General features: G+C 40.5%; 2 protein-coding genes across 2 annotated transcripts; one reads left to right on the forward strand and one right to left on the reverse strand.

Annotated features, from left to right (window-relative positions):
- Positions 1-132: 132 nt before the first annotated feature.
- On the reverse strand, positions 133-4195 carry tgds (TDP-glucose 4,6-dehydratase). Its single transcript, XM_077583499.1, has 12 exons — positions 3994-4195; positions 3846-3912; positions 3624-3692; positions 3423-3513; positions 3197-3345; positions 2371-2469; positions 2220-2279; positions 2106-2149; positions 1874-2039; positions 1755-1810; positions 1468-1565; positions 133-894 (listed from the first exon to the last, which is right to left on the reverse strand). Exons 1-12 carry the CDS (start codon positions 4098-4100, stop codon positions 713-715), a joined length of 1188 nt encoding a protein of 395 aa, XP_077439625.1. The 5' UTR covers positions 4101-4195; the 3' UTR covers positions 133-712.
- Positions 4196-4637: 442 nt separating this feature from the next.
- On the forward strand, positions 4638-10429 carry gpr180 (G protein-coupled receptor 180). Its single transcript, XM_077583488.1, has 10 exons — positions 4638-4861; positions 5023-5166; positions 5522-5616; positions 6018-6120; positions 6216-6396; positions 7419-7468; positions 7555-7712; positions 7797-7985; positions 8050-8127; positions 9449-10429. The coding sequence occupies exons 1-10, from the start codon at positions 4723-4725 to the stop codon at positions 9602-9604; spliced, it is 1293 nt and encodes a 430-aa protein (XP_077439614.1). The 5' UTR covers positions 4638-4722; the 3' UTR covers positions 9605-10429.
- The last annotated feature ends 469 nt before the right edge of the window (positions 10430-10898 follow it).

The raw sequence follows: 10898 nt of genomic DNA on the forward strand, positions 1-10898 counted from the left end.
AGCTATAAATCCTACTTATAGATTTAATTACAACACACTTGAATCTTTTATTTTTTTCTGTCCCTTTTATTTCAATAAATTCTTACAGCATTTCAGCTCTGCAGCATTCACACACACACACACACACAACTCTTACAGAAATTGCATTCTTTATTAAACCAGTGTTGTTTCTTTAAACTCAACTTTGATCATAGAGGACTCTTAAATACTGTACATATTTTGTTTCGGGGGAAACGAGTACAAAAACATCCTCTCCTTCCTGAGCCGTCACATTTTCACAAACCCCCAAAACCACCCACCCTCACCCAGAGCCAGGCCGGGAGGTGCGGCTCGAGGGCGAGCCAAGCCGGTCGGATGCACAGAGAGTTTGGTTGTCCGATGTCCAGCTACAGAAGCTTGCTCTCGGAATGTGGAATGTGGAATGTCACCTCTGTGGCAGGGAAGAAGCCTGAGCTCTGGTGTTTTGAGGTCAAGAAGTTGAGATGAGATTTTGTCTGGTTTGAATTAACACAGTTTAGGTCGCTTAATTTATTATTAATATTATATTAATTTCTGGTGTTAATTTAGGACCCCCCCCCCCCCGGAAGAGCTTTATAAAGTAACTGCGAGGGAAGACAAAGGATGGACGGGAAATAAAAAAACCCAGTTGGACTACCCCAAAATAAGTCCGCTTGTCCGTGTCACCTGAGATAAAAGTGCTTTCACGTTTACTTCACAGTGCTTTGGTCAAGTGAAGCTGCGCCCCCTGCTGGTTGCTCCAATAATGCTGTACAGTACAACTAGAGGGCGAAGAGGAAGTCTCCTGTTCGTTCATATCTTTCAACATGTTTTGAACTTCTCTCGAGTCTTCTGGTGCGTCCGACCAAAAGTCTGGGTGGTCCTGGTACCATTTGACTAAAAACAACAAAACACACAGGACATGGATAAGCATTAACTCATTCACTGGCAGCCATTTTCACTGGCCGCATTCGCTTTGAGTTGTTTTCCTGGATTTTGACTGATTTTCCAAGGCCCACGGAATATTGTGTTCTATTGCTAGAAAAATATGGAACATACCAAAAGAAAGATTAGTCTCTTTTTTTCATCAGTTAAAAAAGTATATTTATATAAGTTTCCATTTTGCAACAATTGGCATTCGAATATAGCTAAGTTTCATCATTATTCACAAATCAGTTTAAAACAGTGGGGAAAGAGCTTTTTGCAACATTGCCCTAGTTGATCTCTTATACTCTGCTGCCAGCCATTTTTTGTCATAACTACCATTGCCTTAAGCAACCTCTTCAAGTTAGAGGCCGCATCAAAGCCCTCTGTATGCTCTAGCATAAAACCCCATAAAAAAAACATAAAACCGTCTTTGGGAGCATGCCGATATTTAAAATAGAACGTATTTATACGTGTTTGGGAGCAAATGAGTTAACATTCTGGCTCTGGTGTTGTGTGTTTGGCCTGTGTGCGTGCCTATTGTACCAGTCCGTTTGATGCCATCAGGCCAGGAGACCTCGGCCTTCCAGCCCAACTGCTGCAGCTTCTCGCATCTGATGGGGTAGCGGATGTCGACCTTTGGCCTGCAGAGCATTCTCAATTAGTGTCATACCGAGAACCGCATTTTTGCTTAAGTTGCAACCCAGATAGAAGTTCAAAACGATGAAGAAAATGTTGTTGGGGGGTTGACTTCCCCTTTTAAGAATCACTGTTTGAGATACTGATAAATTGATGATAAATGCGAAAGGATGAACGAGTCGATTTGGTCTCACCTGTCCGGCACAAACTCGAGCCAGTCGTTCAACTCTGCTTCCGGCACGTTTTGTACCTTAAAACGCAAACCGCAGGGTGTGACCTCATCGGCTGGTTTGCAGTCTGCGTGTCAACCTACCATCTTGACGAGTTCCCTGGCCAGTTGCACTATGGCTATCTCACAGTTTGAGCCGATGTTGTAAACTTCTCCCACGATGCCTTTCTCCAGAAGCACCAGGAAGGCGTTGACGGCGTCGTCGATGAAAAGGAAATGGCGAGATTTGGGGAGCGTTCCCTGAATGGTACTGTCCAACAGAGACCAACGCAGTCAGGACCAAGCGCTGTATGACCTTTCAAAATAAAACGCCTACCATTTCTTGCTCATTTGCAAGAGGGTGAGAAACTTGGGGATCACCTGTGAGTATAAGAAAAGTACCTGTACTTAGTTACTCCTCGCTACTGCTACTGAGTCCGCTAGTTTGTACCTTCTCAATGTATTGCTGGGGACCGTAGATGTTGTTGCTCCTGGTGATGATGACGGGAAGCTGAAAACGGTAATCCAAGTTAATAATACCATCAATGTCGCTGATTGTGTCCAATTTCTACGTCACGTGAAAGCAACTTCTTTCTTCGCACCTTGTACTTTTCCCAGTACGACCTGACCAGGTGCTCCGCTGCTGCCTTCGAGGCGGAATATGGGTTGGAAGGCCTCACGGGACTGTTCTCATCAAACACCTGAAAACCACAAGCGCATGATGAACGCATGTGTCGTGACTTGCGGTGGATATAAAAAGTCTACACACCCTTGTTTAAATGCTTTTTTTTGTTGTTGTTGTGATATACAAAAATGAGACCAAGATATTTAAATCCGTTTCCACCATTGTGACCTTTAACTCTTTGACTGCCAAAAACGTTAAATAACGTTTAGTAAAATCCTATGGAGGACTGCCAAAGACGTTAAAATACGTTTTTTCAAAACAGGTGAAATTAACCATTTTTTATTGTTGATTACTGAAAAACGGAATGAGGTAGAAACAAACTTTTTTTCTGATGAAAGATGAGAGTCCAATCTTTCATTTGGTAGTATGTGTGTTTCCATAGTCCAAACACATAATTTTCTGTGGACCTTGAAAGATCAGTCAAAAATGCTTAAAATCGGCTGGCACTCATGGCATCCCTTTTCTGAAAACGTCTGGCAGTCAAAGAGTTAACCTGTACAATGCACACACCGTTTAGTGCCTCTGATTAAACCCCCAATAAAGTTCAGCTGTTCTAGTAGGCTTAAAACTGTAAATAATTACCTCCACCTTGACTATGCCCCAGTTACAGCTGAAGAAAAATGGTCGGTCCCATTTTAAAAAAAAATCATCTAAACCTGACATGAATCAAAAGTATTTTGACTTTTTATGTCCTGTTAAATGTCTTGCTAAAGCAACTAAATGACAAAATGAATCCTCCAAACCTCATCTAGACTAGATCCGTACACCTCATCAGTGCTGACGTAGATGAAGCGCCGAAGCCGGTGGCGGGTCCGACTGGCAGCCGCCAGCAAAACTCGAGTTCCGTGGATGTTTACATGCTGGAAAGTGGCTGGGCTTTGGAAAGATGAATCTGAGGGAAAGACCAAGAAGACAATTGTGGTAAATAGTGCCGTGGCTGCCCAAAAAAATTCTTGAGTTGATGCTCACCAACGTGAGTTTTGGCGGCCAAGTGAAAGATGACATCAATGTTTTCTTTGTTGAAAATGTGGTTCACCAGCTGGGAGTTACATATGTCCCCCTGTTACACAAATACATCATTGTGTAGACCGGAATTTAAATGGCTTTACATACGACGAACAAATCGTGCCCCCCCAAAAAAATCACTTCTCCAAAGGAGCAACTTATTACCTCGATAAAAGTGTAGTTTGCTCTGTCTTTAATGCTCTCCAGACTCTTTGGGCTGCAGCAGTATTCTAACTGGAAATAAATCACTTGTCCATCACACTTGAATCCTAAATCATCACAGGTAGCGATGACAAATTTTCCTAAATCAAATTTTTCAGCGACTAATATCTCCCAGTATCAAGATGTGCATTTACGAAACAATTGAAGTTCATAATGAAAGCTTACATTGTCCAAGTTATAAATTTTCCATTCAGGGTGACTTTGAACCAGGGAACACACAAGGTGAGAGCCACTGTTCGGACAGAAGAAGATTTAAATAATAATGTACATATAGAATTTTCGTAACAGTATGGCTAATATTACGTCAACTCACATAAACCCTGACCCTCCAGTCACCAAAACAGTTCTAATGGAGTCCATCTGTCCATTCCGTACGGTCCCCTTTAATCGTTTTACACGACTGTCTTCGGGTTGACTCATAACTTCTTGATCTTGGAAGAATGTTCATGTTTATGACCCGACATGTTCATGTCTATTTTTTCTTTTATACTGCTCAGCGCGGCAGTAGGCGCTTGTTTACGGTAGTGTTGACACGTTGAAAATAGGTGGAGCATATGTGGCTTAATTCGGCCACACTCCGATCGGTGATTGGTTGAAAACGCATGATGAGTCAAAGTTGTTTTTGTGATTGGTTAGATTCTTAGTCCATCAGTTTATCAACAGTACCGGTTGGACAAAGTATGAACATAAAGCTAACTAACAAAGCCGGAAACAAATTACAACTTCCGCAATTTAATGTCAAAATAAACGTTAATGTAATAACAACTGGTGAAGTGAGTATGATATATCATCAACGAGAAATCAAATTTACATATTTTGATGAAATTTCATGTCTCTTATTATTTTATCACTGTCGTATCTTCACGAAAACCATTGATGGAGTAATAAAATGTCTCGGCATTACGGGCATCAACGTTTGACTTCCGCTTTTTTGTGTCCATACGTGTAACTTGATGCGGGAGGGATATCTCCTGGTTTCGTGGCTCAATGAAGTGATGAGCTAACATTTATTGGCTAAAACGCAAAGAGTATTGCCTGTAAAATGTCGTGTTTATTAACTGCATTTACAGCTTCGATACTCTTATCTACGCAGGCTTTCGGAAAAACTGTAACAGGACTTTTTAAGACCGAAGTAGCGAGACAGCATAAAGGCCAATTCATCACTAAATTCATGTATCAAGGTTAGACAGTTTTTGTCATTTCTACTGTTATGATCAGGATTTTCACTTCTGTCTGTGTCTTTTTTTTTTTTAAATTAATAATGGCAGTTTTTCAAAAACAGTGTAAAGATTTTGGACACATTTAAACGTTTCACTGTTTGACTATCTGTATCTGTCTCAAGGTGCTGATGGTTTGTTGGTCTGTCAACTGGACAACCCTTCACTAGCTGCAGAGAAGGAATCTCGACTGCTCCTGTATCCAAATGTGGAGGAAGATTGGGACAACCTTAGCTGTTCTGAAAGGCTTACCAGTGCCCAGTTTATCAGTAAGAAGTTTGCAGCAGGATACATTTAATCACACCAGATATGCACTTGTGCTTGTTAGTTTAGGTAAACTTATGAGCACAACTGTACATATACAAAAGCTAAGCATCACTTAATGACACAAAAATGCTATTAATCATCACCAAAATTCACATGCACATCCGTCGACTTCAACTTGTGAGAATATCAAAACAATTGCTCAATATATTGGATTTCATGGGCATTTAAACTTTTCTCACCACACAATCTGTTCTCATAAATGTACATACCCCGAGAGTACGTCAACTTATGAGCACAACTGTTTACGCAGACAGTCGTGCACTTGAGCATTCACATTGGTGTATTTTTCCTCCTCAGTTTCTCTCAGTCAAGAAGAACACAACCAGACGATTCCTCAGCACTCGTCCCCAACAGTGTGGAGCGCTCTCTATGTAGACCGATACACATGCCAGGTAACTTGAAAAGGCTGACCGGTGTTTACCAACCTTTATTGTGCACGTATATATTTCATGAGTAAAATCTCATGGCACACCACAAAGCAAAAATGTCACAAAGTATACTGAAATCAGGATCTTACAAGTTGCCATCTAGTGGATGAGCATTTTGTTTTTGGCTGTCATTATGGCATAGATCATTTAGAAAACCAGGTACATTCTTTTTTTAATGGCAACAACATTTATTTCAATAGGGACAATTGATTTGCTATACAAATATTTGGACATGGAACAAATTACTCGTAAGTCAAGGCATCGCTGTAAATAATAATTTCCCTCGGCCAGTGATGATCTCTCACGACACACTAATGTGTACAGTGTGAACGTTTGAGTCTGTTTATGATCTCGATCTCCACTAGGATGCAGTGATTCCCTCTCATGATGACCTCGGGTTTACTGTCCTGCTGCTTAATGCTGATTCCGCGGGAAACCCCCTGGAGCACTTTAGTGCCGAGGAAGCAGGTGAGAGGTCCCGTTGCACGCTCAAGTTCTGAACCGTGACTGACTAGTTGAAGGCTAAATGCTCGCACTTATTTCTTTATTTTCCTCTCCTCAAGGTCTCCAAACGTTTTACTTCCTGCTGCTCCTGGCGTATTTTGTGGCTTCATGTATCTACGTTAAACCACTGTACCAGGCGCTGAGGAAAGGTGGTCCCATGCACACGGTCCTGAAGGTGTTGACTGCAAGTCTGGCCTTGCAGGGGTGCTCTGCCCTTTGCAACTACATTCACATGGCCAGGTAAGAGATGACATCAACCAGCATAAGACAAATGAACTATATTTACTCATTCACTGCCATTGATGTCTATAGATGTCAAAAATTCTTTTCAACAATTTCCATTAGTTGAACATTTTTTTCCCACTTTTGTTAGCAAGAGTACGAAAACCTAGATTTTTTTTTATTGTACATTTAGAACAGATATAAAATTTGTGATTAATGGTGAGTTAACTAGTGAAGTCATGCAATAAATTAGGGGCAAATTTTTTAATCGCCTATAATATTTTTTTTTTTTATCGTGTCAGGCGATTTTTTTTTTTAAATTATAATTAATCGCACGACTTCAATAGTTAACTCGCGATTAATCGCAAATTTTATATCTGTTTTAAATGTACAATTTTTTCTAGGTTTTCATACTATTGTTAACAAAAGTAGAAAAAAATGTTAAGTTGAAATAGTTGAAATGAATTTTTGACGTCTATAGCCGTCTATGGCAGCGAACGAGTTAATCTGGTCTATGGGTAGAAAAAGGATGGCGTGTTCTGGTGGTCTGCTAGGAGAGCATCAGTCACGATAGCTATAAGGCCGTCCGCAGACCAAGTCATTTGGTCTAGCCTAACTGAACTTTCCAGCCTTTTGTGAGGTTCGACAACTAGATTTAGGAGTGGCCGATTATTCCACCGCTGGTTGCAGATTACAGCCAATTTAAAATAGCAAGATCCAGGTGGCTGCATAGACGTATAAATACAGTTTATATACATATATCATCATGTATTGTGTAGCAATTCTTAGCATTTTTTTATTTCATATTACCTAGGGATGAAGCTGATCATACTTATTTATTGACTTTTACTCAATTTTTTATGGCTTCATAAAAAAAGCTTATAAAGGCTTGCCGTTAAACATCACAGGGCGTCCATAGATTAAATTGCTCTATATAATTGTCTTTTTTTTTTTTGTCTAAAGGAGCTGCTCACTGCTATCAGAATGTGCTGTTGGCATGAAACATTGTTGACATAAAAATCCACTCTTGCATCCGGCAGGTACTCCCGAGACGGCATCGGCATTCCACCGATGAGCGGCCTGGCAGAATGTATGTCATCACCCCTTTCCTAAAAATCCGGCATCCATTTGTAAACTCGCACACCAAATGACGTTTGACTTGTTGTTCCTGTGCAGTCTGGGCTATGACCGCTCAAGTGTCCATGCTGTACACGTTACTGAGCCTGTGCGCGAGCTGGTCCCTGAGTCGAGGCCGCAAACCTCAGTCGCGACCCCTGCAGTGGGAGCAGTCGCCGGCGTCCACGGCCGTCGCCGTCTGCGGCGTCATCCTGCAGGTGCGTGCGCTTTTGCCAGCTTGCTTTTGCCAGCTCGCCTTTTGCGCGGCGTATACGGAGATACTGACGGTGCCGCACCTCCAGGGTGCGCTTCTGCTGTGGGAGCAGCTCTCTGCGTCCGAGCGCCAGCATCGCAGCCATCAGAGTCTGCCGGGCATCCTCCACATCGCCCTGAGGGTGACGCTGGCTCTTCTGCTGGCGTCCGTTCTCTACCAGATCACCTCCACCGAGAGGAGCACCCTGAAAAGAGACTTCTACCTGTGCTTTGCCAAGGTTGCCCACCCTGGCGTGCTACTTGCCGCTGTCGCTGGTCCTCACCTTTGCCTTTTCTCCGCAGGGATGCTTCCTGTGGTTCCTCTGCCATCCTGTTCTCGTCCTCGTGTCTGTCATCTTCAATGAGCACCAGAGGGAGAAGGTTTGGCAGCCTTTTAGCATCGTTAGCAGATGTGGCTAAAGTATGTGCAGAGGGCGGGACCAATGAGACCTGACCAGTAGGTTTTACGGCGTGTGGAAGAGGCATCCGGCTCAAATTGTGGTTTCAGAGTAGGGTTTTGAACTAGCTTTAGCATTTCTGAGAAGAGTTTTGAACTAGGTTTCAAAGTAGGATTTTAAACTAGGGTTGGGTTTGAATTTACGACTTTAACCTGTTAAGCGCAAAATTGCAACATTTACAGTATGCGTTTATCTCTAATTTTCAAGCTCCAACCTTGAGAAATATCAAGACTGAATATTTTACTGGAAAAACTCTAGCAGTTAAATGGTTTAACCAGGGTTCGGGTTTTAAACAGAGTTGGGGTTTCAAACTATGGTTAGGGTTTTAAACTAGAGTTAGGATTTTTCAAAGTAGGGTTTCAAGTTAGGGTTATGATTTCAAATTGGGCTTTCAAACTGATTTTAGGGTTTCAAAGTAGGATTTAAAACTAAGATTAGGGTTTCAAAATATGGTTTCAAACTGCTTTTAGGGTTTCAAATTAGGGTTTTAAACTAGGGTTAGAGCTTCAAAGTTTGGTTTTAAACTAAGGTTAGGGTTTCAGAGTAGGGTTTTAGATAGTGGTTGGGGTTTCAAAAGAGTGTTTTAATGAAGTAGTTTCAAACTTGGCTGTGAATGTTCATTTGGGGTTAATTGTAGCCGCGTGAAATAGCGACACTTGTGTGTTGACTCCCTGGAGCTTGAATGTGATTGGTTAATTTAAAGACAACTGCCAGTTAGAAGAGAGAGTGCACACTCACGAAACCACATCATTTAAATTTTTGCAGTGATTCATCTTGGGCTCATTTTTTATGTTGCAAAAAGGGACATTTGAACCTGGATGAGTAGACTTTTTAAATGCACTGTAGCGATTATTGGCTCAAGCGAAAAATGTTTAAAATTTCTTTGGGTGACAACAAAAAATACATTTTGTAATTTTTTTAAGGGGATTTTTTTTCTTTTTTTTTTAACAATATTTTTGAACCCCAGGTATTATTCAGGCTCTTTCAGTTGACAAAATCAAACTGTTCTTTTAAATATTGCCGTGAATGGGGGAATATTTGTATTTTGGGACAACAAGAGTAGAAAGTACAGATATCTGTTAAAATTCAAATGTCAGAAAAATCACTACTCAAGTAAAATCTACTTTCTAGGAATTACATCAAGAAAGTGTTTGTACTTCTTTACTCCTTATCACTGATCATTTGTAGCAAAAAGTTTTTAAAAAAAACTTGTCCTCCACCGTTTTGCTTTGTATTTTCTGCAGGTGGTCACCATCGGTGTGATTCTGTGCCAGTCCATCTCCATGGTGATCCTCTACCAGCTTTTTCTGTCTCGTTCCCTCTACTGGGAAGTGTCCTCGCTCTCCTCCGTCTCGCTACCGCTCACAATGTCCAGGAACCACCAGAGGGGGCGCTACTGAGCATGTTTTCCTGGCTTGACGTGGCTTCACCTCCCACCGTTTGGCAAGACTGAGCCGAGAGGCAGAGAAGACGGGAGGAGTCGTTGACCTTTGCTTTGTTTTCTGGGAAACGATGGATGAGGCCGAAGAGCAGCAGCCTGCTTCCAGGGAAACAAAGGCAGGACCACAAGAGATGGGCGGACCAACAGGACAACAACATAAAACGGATGGGCTTGTTGTAGATGTTGAGCGCTATTTGTGTTTTGTTTTATACATATATAAAAGATATACTATACAACACAGGGACTCTTAGTGGAATTGATGTATTACATTAAGAGACAACCTGACGGTGATGTGGGGTGAAGGTTTATAAGAAAGTCTTTTTGAGTACGAGCAAACAAAAATGTGAATTTAATTGCTGGTAATATATCATGCATAATGTTTGTTTTGTGAGTCTATCTCGTGGATGAAAGGCATTAACCTCAAACCTTTCAAGCGAGTTAAGCTAGTTCCAATTTCTGAATGCATGACATTCAAATATCTCCACCTCATTTCACACCTGATGCTTGAAAACACTTTTGTTGAATTTATGTACAGTTGAAGAAAATGTAAAAACTCAAAAGCAAGTGGTTAACTATTATTGTTTTCTTCTTCACAACCTGTGGCAATATGTGACCTGAAATAAATCATTTCAGGGTAACAGTGCACAGCTCCTTAAATCTTTTCATTTTTAGTGTTTGAACCCAATGCGGATTACTCCACCATACCTATGACCCCAGATCTTGCTCTTTGTACATGATAAACTTTTTGGTGCAAATTTATTATTAAAAATAAATTTAAAAAGTACACATTTTGCTGTGACACATTATATTCATCTTGAGATGTTTGGACACATTGAATGCCGTACACCTGTGTTAAAATATTGGTGGTGTCTTAAATTCAGCACGAGTATTCTAATAAAAAATCAGAAGGTTACAGTGCTATTTAAAACTAAAATTGTTCATCTTTATTTTTAGTTATTTAACATTTGTCTTTTTTTTCTTTTTTTTAATAAAAGTATAATTCATTTATTTACAGAATATCACATTACTTTGACAAAAAAAAACTTTTTTTAAATTTGACTACTTACTATTAAAAAAAAGAAAATAAATAGAAAGGTTCAATGTTACCAATCACTTTATTTAAAGTAAAAAAGGAAGAAGTTTTTTTAATTGAAATTTGTGGAGATAAAAAAAACTACAAGGTATCTCAGTACTTTTTGTTTACGGTTTGTGTTTTCCTTTAAGTTGAATGTTTCAAGATACAGATATTGGCT

Source organism: Vanacampus margaritifer, chromosome 1, assembly GCF_051991255.1.
Source record: "Vanacampus margaritifer isolate UIUO_Vmar chromosome 1, RoL_Vmar_1.0, whole genome shotgun sequence".
In the NCBI taxonomy this organism is placed as follows: domain Eukaryota; kingdom Metazoa; phylum Chordata; class Actinopteri; order Syngnathiformes; family Syngnathidae; genus Vanacampus; species Vanacampus margaritifer.